General features: G+C 47.4%; 1 protein-coding gene across 1 annotated transcript in view; it reads right to left on the bottom strand.

Annotated features, from left to right (window-relative positions):
- Positions 1-3,437, bottom strand: part of TARS2 (threonyl-tRNA synthetase 2, mitochondrial) — a 29,356-nt gene extending 25,919 nt beyond the window's left edge. The window contains exons 1-3 of the mRNA XM_084613323.1: positions 3,278-3,437; positions 2,379-2,569; positions 1,391-1,514 (exon numbers count right to left, since the gene is read on the bottom strand). Of these exons, the coding sequence (XP_084469449.1) occupies positions 1,391-1,514; positions 2,379-2,569; positions 3,278-3,349 (387 nt within the window). The 5' untranslated portion in view covers positions 3,350-3,437. The remainder of the gene's footprint in view (positions 1-1,390; positions 1,515-2,378; positions 2,570-3,277) is intronic.
- Between the last annotated feature and the right edge of the window lie 12,746 nt (positions 3,438-16,183).

Below are 16,183 nucleotides of genomic sequence, written 5' to 3'. Positions count from 1 at the left end.
TCACTAACCTGTTGGCACAAATCCAGACTGGCAAGAAAGGCCGAGGCTGGGCTGAAATTCACCGACCTGGGCTGCAGTGTACAGAGCGCCCTTCCCAAAGAGCAGAGGGCCACTAGCTCACGTACAAACCTTAAGCCCTCTGCTGAATAGGCTTGGAGAGGGGCAGAGCATTTAATCAGGACCAGGTGAGGTTCTACCATTGCAGGCAGGCCCCCTTGAACGGGTGGAAATTGGACTCTCAATTAGACAAACAGCAAAGTCCATACGGTTGGGGTTTGTAAATCCTCCTCCACTTCCCCTCTGGATCAAAATGTTGTAATTAAAAACACAAAAAACCACAAACACCCAACCCACCCACCCCCAGTTGCGATATCGTGGCATAGGTTTATAAACGCAACACACATGATTAAAGGGGAAATATTCATTAGCCCCAAAGCAGAGGGTCCTTCCTACCAATCGGACACATTTGGCAGGTCATAACCCCAGCCGTGCTTAATTTGTGCAGGGGCTTGCCGGGACTAAGGGCAGCTGAGCCCTGGCACCTCTTTCATCACAAATTAAGTACTGGGCCATACCTAAACCTGCAAAATATCCTCACCCCACTGCAGCCCAGGTCAGCTTCCCCCTGCTCCCAGAGTTCAATTTCTGAGAACAGCTGGGTAGCTAACCCCAGGCCAAGCCAGGGGAAGGAGTAAAGGGGAGTCAAAATCAAGCTAACTCCACTTTTGATCCTGTAGTAAGGGCTTCCTCCCTGGAGGCACAGTGCCCGCTGCCCCATTGGGACACATGGCCCTGTCTCATCCCACCCCACCTTCCATCCGTGCGGCTCTCCTCGCTGGCTAACCTGCCTCGCCCACCCTGCCCGCTTCATTAGCCCTCTTACCCTGCATCACAGGCTGTTCTACTTACTACAGAGCAGCGAGAAAGAACATTTGGGTGAAAACAAGCCCAGCTAATGTGCTGCTCTCTCCAAAGGGCACCTGGCTTTAGCGACATATTTAATTAGCCTCCGCGAACTTCTTTTCCTCACCGGCCACTTATAGTGATCTCAGCCCAAGCAGCCCTGCAATGCGATTTCTTCCGAGGACATGCTCGGTTGAGACGTAATGACATTGACTTGGTGTCCAACAGAACGTACTAAGAAGAGCACGGAATGGATTTTATTAACATTATTGAGCTGCTTGTGAATGATTTTGTGACTATACTCGCCTGGGCATGCGCGCGTGAGTGTGTATATTTAATTCTCTGTTGACTTCCCTGGAAATTTTGTTTAGTGACATTTTTGACTCTTTTGAGCTCTTAAACAGCTACATTTAGCAACTTTTCAAGGTCTGTCTGGTGACTTCCTGCTATGTCCCAAGGGGACAACACTGCGCCAGATATCACTCACCGCCTGCCCCTCTGGAGAATCAAAGCCCAAGAATTCCAAGGCGGCGTTGCGTTCCAGGGGGCGATCCAGGTCGTACAGAGCCCCGTTCACCCTGGCAGCCACCGCACCCTCAGCCAGGCCCCGACTGGGAAGGAGAGAGGTAACAGAACACACTTCAATATAGGACACGTGACCGGCCAGTCAGTAGCTCACGAAAGCTTATGCTCTAATAAATTTGTTAATCTCTAAGGTGCCACAAGTCCTCCTTTTCTTTTTAGTGCTGGGGAAAGGACCCTGGAGCCAGGTCTCCAGCCCAATTACAGCCCAGGGTGAATACGGGTAACTGCGCAGAGAGTTCTCCCCTGGCACCCCCTTCCCTGAGCTAGAGGGATCATGTCTCCAAGACCCATTCATACCTGGACCCTCTCTGCTTAGGCTGCCACCAAGAAGCCGGTTAGCACCAGCTCCAAGGACGGGCTCTGCAGCCTGGACACCCGCCAGCTACAGCAGGCAAACCCACTTCTAGTCGAGCCACTCCTCCTCAGCGAGGTGCTCTGCCCACGCCTAATGAGGGCTGCTGGGGCAAAGGCTCCACACTCACCCCAGCCGGGGGAAGGCCCCCCAGCTTATGGGCCACCACTCGTGCTGTGCCCCAGGCGGACCATGGGCAGCAGCGCCTTTCACCTGGGCCCTCTGGTTTTAAAAGCACGAACCGCCTCTATAGCAGGAGCTCAAAGACCCAGCTCCGTTAGCCATCGTGTTGCAGGCTCCATGTGGGCCAGCCATCACTAGAGTGGGACAGAGCCACACGGAGCAGGTGAGAGTTACAGGAACAACGTTCGGGGTGTGGGGGGGGGTTCAAAGGAGGGAGTCAGGTGCCCAGAGCCCAGCTGAGCGTAGCCAAACCGGACCCCTAGGGGCGATGGACTCAATGCAAACCCAGGGATTTAAAGGGTTTTGAAAGCAGACAACTGTTCATAGGGAGAAAATGTGCAATGGCACCCAGTACCCGATTTGTGACGCCACGTGATACGGCGTGGTTCTTAGGGACTCTCCTTCCACCTGTTGGCCATCGGGCAGGGAGATCTGGATTGGCCCACCTGCCTTCTGCGCCCGGTCTGCACATCGCTCGTCGTAGGCAGCCTTTAGCTTCTCGTACAAACAGAGGCGCTCAGCGAGGTGGGGTAAGAGAGCGCCTGTCTGGAAAAGAGCCACAGAGGGACCGGAGGAAGTTCATAATGGGAGTGGAGTCTAGTGGATAGAGGCTGGGCATTGGAGTCAGGACTCCCGGATTCTCTCTTCCCAGCTCTGGCAAGGAAATGAGATAGAGGGGGTAGAGCTGGAGGGGACTGGGAGTCAGGACTCCTGGGCTCCTCTCCCAGCTCCTGTTGGAGGAACAATGTTTAGCGGTGAGAGCAGGGTGTGCACTGAATCACAGAACTGGAAAGGATCTCGAGAGGTCATCTGGTCCAGTCCCCTACACTCATGGCAGGACTAAATATAGTGCTTTGGGAGGGGGGTGAGACGGGACTGCAGGGCCGGGGCAGCCTGTACAGCTCCGAGCACCGTGGGCCCCCAGCTCTGCTGGAGCCTCGTGGTGCCCTTGAGATACCCACAGTCCCATAGGGGGCACCAGGCTTCTGCAATGCAGAGCACCCTCCCAAGGGGACAACACGCTCACGGTTCACTGGCCCAGGCAACCCCCCCGCGGCAAAAAGCAGCTACAAACACCCCAGCCAGCTCGGCCTAGCCCCATGGAGCTCCCTGGGGCGGGGTCACCTTCCCGGCCTGCCCCAGAGCCCAGAGCCCAGTCCCCAGCGGGCCCTGCTAGCCCCCAAAGCCAGGCGCAGCGGAGAGAAACGGGCCCGGGCAGGGAAGTCGCACGCTGCAATGCGAAGCCGGACGGACCTTGCACCACCGGCGGCTCCAGCCGGGGCCCTTCCCGGCCAGGATCCTCCCCCAGGGCGAGAGGAGCCGCATGGCCCCCCGCGCGCTGCACGGCTGGGAGCTCGGCTCGGCTCGGCCCGGCCCGGCCCGCCTGGGCGTCCCCCCCCCGGCCGCCGCCGCCGGGCTTCCTGCAGCAATAACCCCACCCCCCTCGCCCCGGCCCAATCACTTCGCCCCGGGGCTTCCCGAGCGGGCCCTCCCGCAACAGCAGCGCGGCGGCGGCGGCAGCTCCCGGGGCGGAGATGCGCCCGCGCGCCGCGCAGGCCGCTTGCGTCTGCGCCCCGGCGCAACCCCCCCCTCCCCCCCCGCGCGCGCCGCAAGCCGCGCCCGCCTCCCGCTGCCGCTCTCCCGCGCCCACTCACCCGGGGAAAGGCTCCGGGTCCCAGGACTCGAGTCACGCCCCAGCTGATGCGCTCTCCGCCTCACACCCGTGGTCCCAGGGTGCCCGGGGGGGGGGTTGCTTTGCAATCTAGAAAGGAGACAATAGGCATGTTCATATCCATGCACTGTGCTCGGACAACCCAGTCGCTGTTCCTGGCTCCCTCTGGCGTCCTAAGAAGGTAATAAGCACTAATCAATCCCTGTACTTCCTCGTATTTGCCCCCTTTAAAATAAAAAAACAAACGGTGAAAAGGGCACAACCAACATTAAAAAAAAAAAAAAACCACGTTGGAACATATATTTGGCCTAGCGTTGTTAGAACAAGAAAGATCAACCTGTGGAACGCCTTGCCAGAGGATGTTGTGAAGGCCAAGACACTAACAGGGTTCAAAAAAGAAATGGATAAATTTATGGAGGATAGGATCCATCAAGGGCTATTAGCCACGATGGGCAGGGACGGCGTCCCTAGCCTCTGTTTGCCAGAAGCTGGGAAAGGGCGACAGGGGATGGATCGCTTGATGATTCCCTGTTCTGTTCATTCCCTCTGGGGCACCTGGCACTGGCCACTGTCGGAAGACAGGACATTGGGCTAGATGGATCCTTGGTCTGACCCAATATGGCCGTTCTTATGAGATTAATTCAATAGAGGGGAAAGAGGAGAGGGAGAACCCCCTCCTTCCCAGTGTATTTATTCTTTAGAAGAAAAATCAGGGTTCAGAAACAGCCGTATGGAACACGCTACAACTGATTCTGCTACGCTCTACTTTAACACCTACTTAAAACTACAACAAAGCACAGAAAGATGCCAAGCCCCACACCATAGTGAATAACCAGACACAGAAATAAACCACCTCTCTCATTTTTCTTTAAGTAGCTCCCCTCTCAGCAGTTCTTGCGTCTTCAGTAGCTCTCTTGAGAAGACAGGACAGCACTTGTTGAGTCAGTTTCCTTGCTTGGTGGGTCTTCCACAGCAATGTAAGAGAAAGAAAAAATAAAAGGGAAAAGTGGTTATTAAATCACAAGAATGGGCAGGGAATATGGGGTAGGGGTTCCCTACCAGTACTGTCAACCCTAAGAATTCAAAAAATGTGACTGAGTTCCCCCTTTCCCCAAATCACACAATATTGTCTGATAGGAGTCATGGGATTTTCAAAAATAATATATTTGGGAATGCTTTTTATTCACCTTCAGGTTTTTGAATCTTTAGGAACCATGTTTTCAAGCGTTTCTCCACCACCATGGAGGCTAGATGCTTTTCTTTTTCTTTTCTTTTTTTTTTTAATTCTTCTTCAAACCAAAGATGAGATTCTGACACAATCACATCCAGGGAGCTGTGACATTAAAAAAAGACACCAAATATCACAAAAAAAAAAAAAAAGAAAAAGAAAAAAAGATAAAAATTATCAATTGGCAACACTGTAAGATCCTGGAAATTACTCATAACTATTCATTTGAAATCTAGCCAATCTAAAAGTAAGAGAGTTTCTTTAAGTTCCAAGGCTGAAATTTTCAATACTGCCAAAAGAGTTCATCCAACTGGGCACCCAAATCTTTCAGTTTTCTCCAAATTTCTCGTATAAGATTACATATCAAGTAACATCAAAAACTAACCAGGCATCTACATGGCTCTGTGGCATATTCAAGCTGACTGGCAATTTTTCCCACTGAAACTTTTTGCAACCAAAAAATGGCTTTTTGTGTGTGCGTGAAGCTTTCATTTTGTTCAAAGTTCTATGGTTTTTCAAGGGAAAAAATCAAGAGTCAGAACTCTCTTTGATTTTGAAAAATGACTGTTTTGGTTTACTAGTAAAAAAGTTCTACCCATAAAATATCATCAACAAAAAACAAGCCCCAAACCACACACACACAAAAAGCCCAAACAACCGCACGCACAATTTTTTTGGTTTGTTTCATTCAAAAAATGTTTGCGTAAAATATTTACCATTTCCCAAACAGCTCTATGGCATTACTAATAAAAGGATGAGTGAGCTTGAAGAAATTCCAGTAGCCAGTAAAAGCAAGGGGCGTTTTGGGGAGGTTTTAGCAGGGGCAGGTTCTAAGAATGAATAACATCTTCAATTCATTAACACTAGATCACCTGCTAGCCTGATCCTGCCATGAGCAACATATAGGTCTGCCCATTCTGAGCCATGGCGGGATCGGGGCCTACTTTTTATTATGTATAACTTAAAGCCTCTTTTTACTTTTGTGCAAATCTAATCAAGGCTCCAGCTGCCTCTGCCATAAATTACAAAAACAAAATCAAGTTAGACAGCCAGCCAGCAGAACACAAAAACTCTCTTCCCTCTGCAGAACTAACCTTCAGACTCCATTCTGTGCAGCAGCATGTGCAAATAGACACACCTTCCAGCATGGCCTGAAGATCAATGGACTAGGGCTATTTTGGGTCATAGATTAGGAGGTAGCATGTTCCATACCCCCTTAGACAGAACACGCTATTCCTAGCCCCTCCTCTTTTAAAGTATGGCGGATCCCCTGATTGCAGCTGTGGCAACAGGTCATCCGGAGCAGGTACTCTCCCAAGGCCCTGATTCAGCAAAGCACTTAAACGTGCTCAAAGTGAAGCAAGAACTTAAGTCCCATTGACTACAGAGTGCTTTCCTGCATTAGGGCCTCCAGGAGAAAGGTCCAAACCCCTTGGGGGCTATTTAGGTTAAAACCCAACCAGATTAGCAACATTTATTTCTAAAGATGATTTGGTGCGTCAGGCTCAAATTTCTACCTAAACTTTGTCGCACTTCAGTTAAAAGGTTCCAGTTACCAACGGCTAGTTAAGAGTTAATAGGTGTTGTCGACCTGTTACAGATGTGAGCAGTAGGCTTTATGGATGGTTTTAGGTACACCAGCAGAAGGGGCCAGCAATGGTTATAACCAAGCTACTGACCAGTTGGACTCAATAGCAAACTATAACAATTAACTATTTATTAAAATATCAGTAATTGATTAACCTTTTATAAACTATTCAGCAATTATAACATGAGACCAGCTATCCCTGGTCCTTATTTGTCCCTAGGCCTCTGAGCACTTCACAATCCTAACTTACTTCATGCCCGGGAAATGCTATGACCCCATTGTACAGAAGGGGAACTGAGGCCAAGATCTGCAAAGGTATTTAGGCTCCTAATTTCCAGGAGACTAAATACATTTGTGGATCTGGGTCAGAGACTTACAGGTAGGTCTACATAGCAAAAAAAAAAAAAGTGAGTTCTTAACTCTGGTTAAAGTAGCAGTGAAGATACAGCAACCCTGCCTTTAATTCAGGTTAACCACTCAAGTTAAAGCCCAGAGAGCAGGTGGGATTGAACTCAAATTGCTGTGTCTTCAGTGCTTTTTTAACCCAAGCTGGCTAACCTGAGTTACAGCCACACCTGGCTTTGCAGAGTAGACACACCTAGAGTGACTTGCCCAAGGTCACATGGGAAGTTTGTGATAGACCAAGGAATTGAACCCTAGTCTCCCAAATCCTAAGCTAGTGCCCTAACTACTGGACTATCATTTCTCTCTGAGCAGCTACACATGAAGGTGTGAATGCTACCTCTGCTTCCCCTCCCTCTTCCCCACTTTGCACCTTCTCGCTACTGCTAATGCAAGAGAGTCTTCTTCCTTGCAGCTCCTCCATCTCACCAACTCTCTATCGCACTTCAAATATCAGCTGAAACCATCTCTACCTCCCTCTCATCTTTGTTACACATATTCGAATGCCAACTTGCTGCACTGGAGGATCCAAAATTGTATTCAACATAAGGGCCCAGGACACCCCAGTGCCCCCATCTTAGCCCAAACATCAGCCACCGTGATGTCACAGATTAACAAGATCTTCTGGAAGCTCTATCATTCAGACTCTCTGCTTTAGGCAAGTTATGACATGAGCGGTAAAGATTTCATACAAAAGCACAAAGTAGCCTGTACATGGAAAAATATAAACTTTTGGCCAACTTTTACAAGCGGGAAGCTGAAGGAACACAACCCAAAACACCAACGTTTTCTTTTGTGTATGGACTTCCAAGAGAGAGAGATTGTGCTTTTAAGTAGATGACACAGTCTCCATGCAGCTGCAGTAACACTAAAGCATAACCTGGGTTATCCTAGCATCATGGAGAATATTGAACACATTTGGTTAACAAGGGGATTTTGGCATTTCACCAAATGTCAGGGGATGAGACCCTGCTTGTGATAAAAGGGTAGTGGATAAAGGAGGGGTGGAGAGCTGAAGTTGTATTTGACCTACAGGACTTTAAACCAACCCTGTGCTGCCTCCCTCCTCCCTTGTCATGTCACATTTAGGCCCCCAAGCCTGCAACAATCAGATCCACTAAAGTGAATCCCCATGCTCATGTGGGCACACACTGGAGTCAACAGGGCTCTGTATAGGTGCAGAGCTCTGCATTAATGGATGCGATTGCAGGATTAGGGCCTATCAAACCAATCCTACACACATTTATGGGACTACTCACGCAAGTCAATTTACACGCAGGCTTAAAAGCGTTTGCAGGACCAAGACAAGCCTAAAAGGCCAAAAGACTCAAGCAAGAGCCCAACTTTATTCATTCATCCATAGGGCCCTACCAAATTCACAGTCCATTTTGGTCAATTTCATGATCATAGGATAAATTTCATGATTTCAGCTATTTAAATCTGAAACGTCAGGGTGTTGTAATTGTAAGGGTCCTGACCCAAAAAGGAGTTGTGGGTGGGGATGGGGTGGGGGGGTCTCAAGGTGATTGTAGAGGGGGTTGCCGTACTGCAATCCTGTGCTGCTGCTGGCGGCTGCTCTGCCTTCAGAGCTGGGCAGCTGGAAAGCGGTGGCTGCAGGCCTGGAGTCCATCTCTGAATGCCGAGTTACCACCAGCAGCAGGGCAGAAGGAAGGATGGCACGGCATGGTAATTGACCCTGACTTCTGCACTGCTGCCCACAGAGCTGGGCCAACAGTCAGCAGCCGCCGTTGTCTGGCCGCCCAGCTCTGTGGCCAGCAGCACAGAAGTAAGGGTGGCCATACCATACCGTGCCATCCTTACTTCTTCCCTGCTGCTGGCGAGGCTCTGCCTTCACAGCTGGGCTCCCAGCCTTCAGAGCTGGGCTCCCAGCCTGCAGCCGCTGCTCTCCGGACGCCCAGCTCTGAAGTCAGCACAGCAGTGAGGGTGGCCATACCACAACCCCCCTAAAATAACCTTGTGACCCCCCTGCAACTCCCTTTTGGGTCAGGACCCCCAATTTGAGAAAGGCTGGTCTCCCCCCTATGAAATCTGTATAACATAGGGTAAAAGCACACAAAAGACCAGATTTCACCTGTGGGGGAGGGTGGGAAGACACCAGATTTCACGGTCCAGGACGTAATTTTTCATGGCCATGAATTTGGTAGGGCCCTATTCATCCAGATTTAAACATGCATTCAGAAAGAGGAACAGCTACCCTTTGCTCCTGGCACTCTCTGATACATTTTAAAAATACGATACAAAACAGACTCTTCCCGCCCCCACCCCTCACCTCTTTGACCAATAATTAACATATACTCGTTGGCATCCCACAGCTCCCATTAACCTTGTGCTCATCACCATCCTGTGCTTATAGATTTAGGAGCCCAATGTTACTTCTTTCATTCGCACTCCTGACATTTTAAGAATTTTTTTTTAATTCCATGGAGCGGTTACCTTCTCGTACAGTATAATTTTTGTTCTCAAAAGTGTATTTGGAATTAAGGGCTAAAGCCTTGACAGAGCAAAACATTTCAGTATGTGTGCACATCCCATTGGTTTCAAGGCATATGCTTAAGTGCTTTAGCAGAACTTAGGCCCTGCTTCAACAATCTGTTACACTGGAGTAAATCCAGCCATGCCATAGCAATTAGTGGAGTGACTCCATTACTCTTGGGAGCAGAATCCAGCTCTAAGTCTGAACCTACATTCTGCAACTGATTTTATTATTTGATATTTCACTGTGATAGCACCTAAGACGCTAGACACCATACAAACAACAGAACAAAAGAGGGGGTTTCATTGTTTGGGTCAGTTCACAGTCTTTGATTCACCTGTTTTGATACCATGCAACTTAAAAAAAAAAAAATTAATTTAGGCATCTAAACTTCCATTGATTTCGGTGAGATTTAAGTGTTTAGGAACCTAATGTTTTGGAAAAGGACAGACATTGACAGTGTTAGAGACTGAAATTCGAGTACAGAGTGATCACCACAAAAAAGTTGGCCTGGGTGTTAATGGTAGATAAGTCAATGTGCACGTACAGTCAAAAAAGCTAACAAGCTGGTAGGATGTATAAGAAATGGGATGAATAATACAGAGCTATTATAATGTTATATATAAATCATGTGCTCTCATCCACATGCTGTGGCCACCCCATCTCACAAGGATACTGCAGAATTAGAGCGGGTTCAGAGAAGAGTAATGAGTATGACCCAAGGGTATGGAAAAGCTCTCCTATGAAGAGACTGAAAAGACGATGATTGTAACCTTGGAAAGGGAATGAATGAGAAGCAACAGATTAAAAGTATATAAATACTGAATGGTCTAGAGGAGATTGATTGTGTTCCCTGTCTCGTAACACAAGAGCAAGGGGACAGCCAAAGAAATTAAAAAATGAGAAATTCAAAGCTGATAAAAATGTTTTTTTTTCAGAAGGTGTAACTGGACTGCAGAATTCGCCTCCACAGGATGTCAATGAGGCCAAGAACTTAAGATTCAAACAGGGACTGGACATTTATACAGCTAGCAAGAACGTCCAGAATTATCGATGACAAGAGTTTTTGGAAGGGATATAAAAACTCATGTCTCACGGTTTAAACCAACCTAAGTCTTTAGAGATCAGGCTGAGACCTTCATGGGGCAGGGAGAAGGGAGGCAAGAGATTATCCTAGACAGGATACTGGACAAAACAGGCCTCAGGTCTGACCTAGTCTGGCACTTCTTAAGGGAGTGGTATGCTCCCACTATGAATGCCTCTCAGCCCTATCCCAGATGACTCTTCTTGAGGGCAGAGCAGAGTTCAATCTCCATGGCCTATTCTATCCTTAGTGGCTCTGCTAAAACTGCCAATTAAGTGTCAACAATGAAGAGTTGAGGTGTTTTTGGATGGGGGTGGGGAGTGTTTGGCAATGGAGACATTTGCTGGGGACCAGACACACAGCGATTCTGGTCACACAGGCAAACAGCCCACCATCAGATCATGCCGTTTCCCAGTCACTAGTGACTGGAGTTGGTATTACTGTGATTGGATGGTAGCTTGTGTTTCAGCTAGACATCTTAATTCAGTGACTTCCCTTCTCCACACACCCACTTTGTCACCCACAGGAAAATGCAACTTGTTTCTTCTCTCGTACACCAAAGCTTCACAAAGGTGAGTTAGCACTTGGACAGACACTAAGCATTTCTTGCATTTTGTTCCCTCGCACTTGGCAGAAGTATTTGTTTAAAAAGAAAGAAAAAAACAGTCCCCCCGCAGGAATAACATTTTCTAGATTACCAAATCCCATGTAAAATTCACCTATTGCCTTGACAAGCGAGACAGATTGTTCCAGTGGCTACGGTATTGCACAGGGACTGAACAGCGGTGTTCATCTCCGGTTTAGTGTGTGATTTTAGGCAAGTCACTTCCCCGCTCTATGCCTCTTTCTCCTCCCATCCTTTGCCTTTCTTATTTAGTTTGTACAGCATCTAGCACACTGAGGCCTTGACCTAGATTAGAGTCTCTATGCATTATGGTAACACCACTACTAAGATACAGCCAGGGTCTATCACTTGATGCACCATGGTTGGTCAATCTGTTCCTCTAATGAGCCCAAACCTCAAGAACTATGGGCAGGATCTTTAGAAGCATCCAGCACTGGCCTAACTTTGCTCCCATTGACTTCAATGGGTCAGAGCCAGGTCAGGGGTGGGTGCTTTGAAGAAATCCCGCCTTCAGTATTTTCCATTAAAAAACAACTCTCCTTGCTTATTCGTATTAGTGCTTTGGTGCCTGTTACCTGTTAAGTCAACAGCAGAAAGAAGGGAGCTGCCATTTAATTACCATGAGGCTGAAGATATAAATGTGGTGGAAGAGCATGCTCTGGGGCTAGATGAAGACGGGAATGAAAGACAACTATAACTAAAAGCTGTTTTATTCAGCTATGGGTGTTACAAGAGCTACTTATGCTGTGGAGAAACAAGAGGAGTTGCTTATTCTCCTCACTTTGATGGGAATGATAGCAGCCAAACAGAGGCACTATTGTTCCATACGTCAAGCCCTACCGGCGAGATGCTAACTACCCTAAAACTCCAATTAAAAGTAGGAGGGCCTCAACATCTTACAGGATCTTCTAACTTCAGGCCCACAAGCAAAAGGTTGCGAGTTGTTGGTTTATTATAGAAGTTACACATCATCTCTTTAAATCAAGATTGGATGCTTTTCCAAACAATCAGCTGTCGCTCAACCATAAGAGTACTTGGCCTGTGTGACACAGGAGTTCCAACTGGATGATCCTAGTGACCCTAGTTTCTGGCTTACAAAAAAAAAAACAAAAACCCACCCTATGATTCTATGAAGGGTATGAACCTTTGCAACTCCCCAGCAAGAGACTACGGAGGAGTGATAAGAATTGGCCACCCGCTGCAAGTGCTATTAGCTGCCAGATTGGAGGGCCAGGGTTGTCCCAGTTCTTGCCCAGAGAGCTTAATATATAAAGGTACTTGAACAGCTGATATCAGATAAACTTGGACCAAGAAACAAATCCAGTACAGCAGAGCAGGAAGGGGGAGGAGAGAGGCATCAAAGTGACCACCAGGCCCCATCAATGCTGCAAAATGCAATCATCTTGGGATGTGCTACTCCAGCAGGGTTGATTGAAATAGATTCATTTTGCACCTAGGCCAGTCTTTAAAAATGGGACTTTCGACACTTCTGAAAATTTTACCCAAGGTCTAAAGCTTCTATAATACAAGATGCTGCTCCCCTAGGCAAGCGAATGTTAGCTGTGCAAACTGGAGGGGAAAGAGAAATGAACGATTTAAGGCTAGGCGTCTAAGAGAATTAGGTGCCAAACATTAGTTTCTAATGCAATTTGGGCATCTAACTCCCTTGGGCTCCTTTGCAAATCCCAGCCTTAAACCCATGCTGTCACATTGGAAGCCCTGACACCAAAGTCCTGTCCCTGCTAGCACTTTTAAAATGTCTTAGAAGTTTACCACGGTTGAAGTGGGAAGTGTGATTTTAACTCAAATAGAAACCTCAGCCAAGCCTGGCCGGTGGGGGGGAAGGAAGAGGGAGGGATGGCAGCACTTGAACAAACCACTGGTCAACATGACTGGCTTGTCAACTAGTAGCACAATGAAAACTAAACCAATTTAGGGCTTTAGTGGGTACAGGCCTTGGTACCCAAATGCAATCAGGTCTGCAAAGGTAAGACCCTGCTGAATTACAGTTTGCAAATGTTTGAATTATTTACTTTAAGATAAACCCAAATAAGCTAGTAATTCCTGCCAGCCTCTGTGGAGCAGAAACCAAGATTTTCAGGAGAGTCCCTGCCCATTTGGGGAGCGCAGCCTGGGCTGTTAACAATGGCTGACAGGGGAAAGGAGGGTTGAGGCAAAGAAGTGGCATTCTCCATACACTGTGGCAGCACAATGGCCGTTTCTCAAGGGGATGGCTTTGCATCAGTGGCTGGGCTTGGCACTGACTACCAGGTCTGGTTTCTTGTCCTATGGCCTCTGAACTGTAGGAGCAAATTACATGTCGCTGTACAGCAGCCTCTGTCGGCTGATTTCAAAGTGGCTCCATCAGCTTCCAAACTAAGCGCTGCACAACTCCACCTGAGCCAGGGGCCCCTTTGCTTTGGACATTAGGTTGCTAGAGTTTTGCCATTCAGGAAACTCCTAACCTCCAATAATTTAGCAGGAGGGATACACCACACCTGTGCCATGTTCCATCCCCAAAGCTCAGCTAGCTACACCACTAATTCTCAGCACATTCTTACAAGGGTGAGAGACAGGGCAGTCGCCTCCCTATCACATCATATCTTGGGACATGCCAAGGTCACCTCAAAAGGGCAAGCTCCCTCAATGTATTGCAGCTCAGCAGTCTACGCAGGAAGGGTGGGGGTTTTTCAAATCACTTAAACGCTTTTTAATCCCATCTGAACACAGCAAAGATACCAAGTGTCCAGCCCATGGGACAAATGCATTCCCAGCACAGCCTGGGGCTGCCCTTGTCTTCAATATGGTGGCTCAGTACATGGTCTTGACACACGAATGAAAGTAGAGAATTGTGCATGACCAGCAATCCCCAGGGGTTGCACTGATGTAAAGCGGGAGGAGGCTGGACGTACCTGCATCACGTTCAGCAAATTAAGAGAGCAGCTCTCAAGCTCCTGCCAAGTTGCTAAAACAGCCCCTAGGCTGGCATATGTTTGGATGCCCTGGCATAGGCTAAGCAGCACCTCACTGCATGAGCAGACTGAAATGCAGCTGAAAATAAAATCTCTATTTTGCAAGTCTGCAGTGGGGGGTGGCCGTGTCGGTGGAAAATGGCATTACTTCTGATGCTAACTTGCCAAGCTACGCATAAATAAGCTGAATGGAAGCCTGCAGAAGAAAATCTTTCAGAAGGTTTAAAAATGTAAGCAGTTAGTTGATTAAAATGGAATTAAACAAGGACGGGAGAATTTTGTAGCACTTCTACCCTGGGCTTCGTTATTGCCCGCAACACACAGCAGCCCACACTCAACCAAAATGCAAGGAACACCAACTGCAATTCAAGCAATTTTCAAATACCCTGCCCAGTTTTATCCATGCTGGGAAGTTCTTTTTACCCTGTGCACATTCAGAGTGCTGGGCTGAGCCTAAGGGATCATATCCCCTTGGAAGACTCTGACGCTGCATTAGCTTCTAGAATGTGAGAGCGCTTAATGTGAAAACAATCTGCATCCGACACACTCGACACATAGGCCTCCAGTTATAGATTCTACAGGTCTGCCTGCATCAGTGATAAGTAACAGTACAGAAGAGGAATGCAGCTCTGCTCTGAAAAGTAACTAAGTGGGCATATTTATGGAACAGGTCTGCCCACCCCCCATATTCAGCACTATGCATAATCTTAGTGACCTCGCAAAGCGCAAACAGCTTTTGGAGCGAGCTGCTGGATTCTTATTTATAAGCTCATGTAGCAACTGCAAGTGAGAAGTTAACAATTCAGGACAAGACTTTTCCACTTGTGCCCCCCCCCCCCAAGAATTTGGCCATTCATGGTTCTGACGCAGCAGTCCAGCAGAAACCAGCCTGACCTTCAGATCCAAGATGAAGTTTTCAGGGCTGCCCTTTAAAAGCTCCACATCCTTCACTTGAAAATGAGAAAGATCTTTTAAGTCACTGAAGTGCAATATGGAACCCTACCAAAGTCAGTTTGAGGTAGGTCAGAGTAGAGGGAAGATAAATAGAAAATATTTGCATGGCAGGACCCATCTGAAGAGCAGGGAGAGAGATTCAGGAACACCCACTGAGCTAGGGAGGAACCAGAGCCCCTCATGTTAGAGGAGGGTAGCAAGTGACCTGGTCTATATTAGTATATCCATAGGGTGACCTTTTCTGAAAACCTTGGAAAAGACTTTGTGAAATCCTCTCAAGATGAGAAATGGTATCAAAAGCAATGAGATGAAAAGGAGGGAGGGGAAATGGTCACTGTAGACGGACAAGGAGAGTAACTGCCCTTGGTTGGATGCTAAAGGGTGAGTGGATGCAACATCACAATAAAATGACAAATTATACACTCACTAAGGCTGGCGGGTACAGAGTGCTGAGCAGGATCTGACATATTTTTAATCTGACCAAGTTTTGCATGACACCTGAGCTAACGAGAGGAACTTTTACAGTTCAGACACATAGGGGGATTTAAGTTGTTAAGAGTCTACTACTTTAGATATTGAAAAAGCTATAAATAGGCTTACTGAATTCAGCAGTATTCTGCCTCAGTCACAAAAACCTTGAAAGACTTCCACATGCAAGACCGCACTAAATACAATAACCAGCATGTTTCCAAAACTAGGGGTGAGTATTCATTAGATTCACAGACACTGGATTAGAAGGGGCCTCTTGGCTTATTTTTGTATCGATTCCTAGAGGTCCATAACTTCCACGTTTAATAGTGCCTTGCTCTTGAGACGTTTGATAACCTTCCCTGAAGAGTTATTCTACTATCTAAATGATCTTTACAAAATGACATGTGGACATAAGTTCAGCTACAAAAATTGTAGCTTGGAAAATAAAATAGGTTTTTCTATTCTAGAAACAATTTCAAATAAGAATTCCTTGTTTATGTACGACTTTGAAGCACCTAGGAGCCAAATTACTACTACATTCTACTATTGTACCAGAATGCAGAATTTAGCAGGCTCTTATTGTCCATAGTAAGTGAAATGCAAAAGGTAGCCAATTAGCATAAATGGCAAAAAGTAAATTCAATTTAAAATTCTTTCCATTTTGATAATC

The sequence above is a fragment of the Lepidochelys olivacea genome (genome assembly GCF_965140295.1).
Source record: "Lepidochelys olivacea isolate rLepOli2 genome assembly, chromosome: 24".
Classification (NCBI taxonomy): Eukaryota; Metazoa; Chordata; order Testudines; family Cheloniidae; genus Lepidochelys; species Lepidochelys olivacea.
This window is presented reverse-complemented; position numbering and strand designations above follow the sequence as displayed.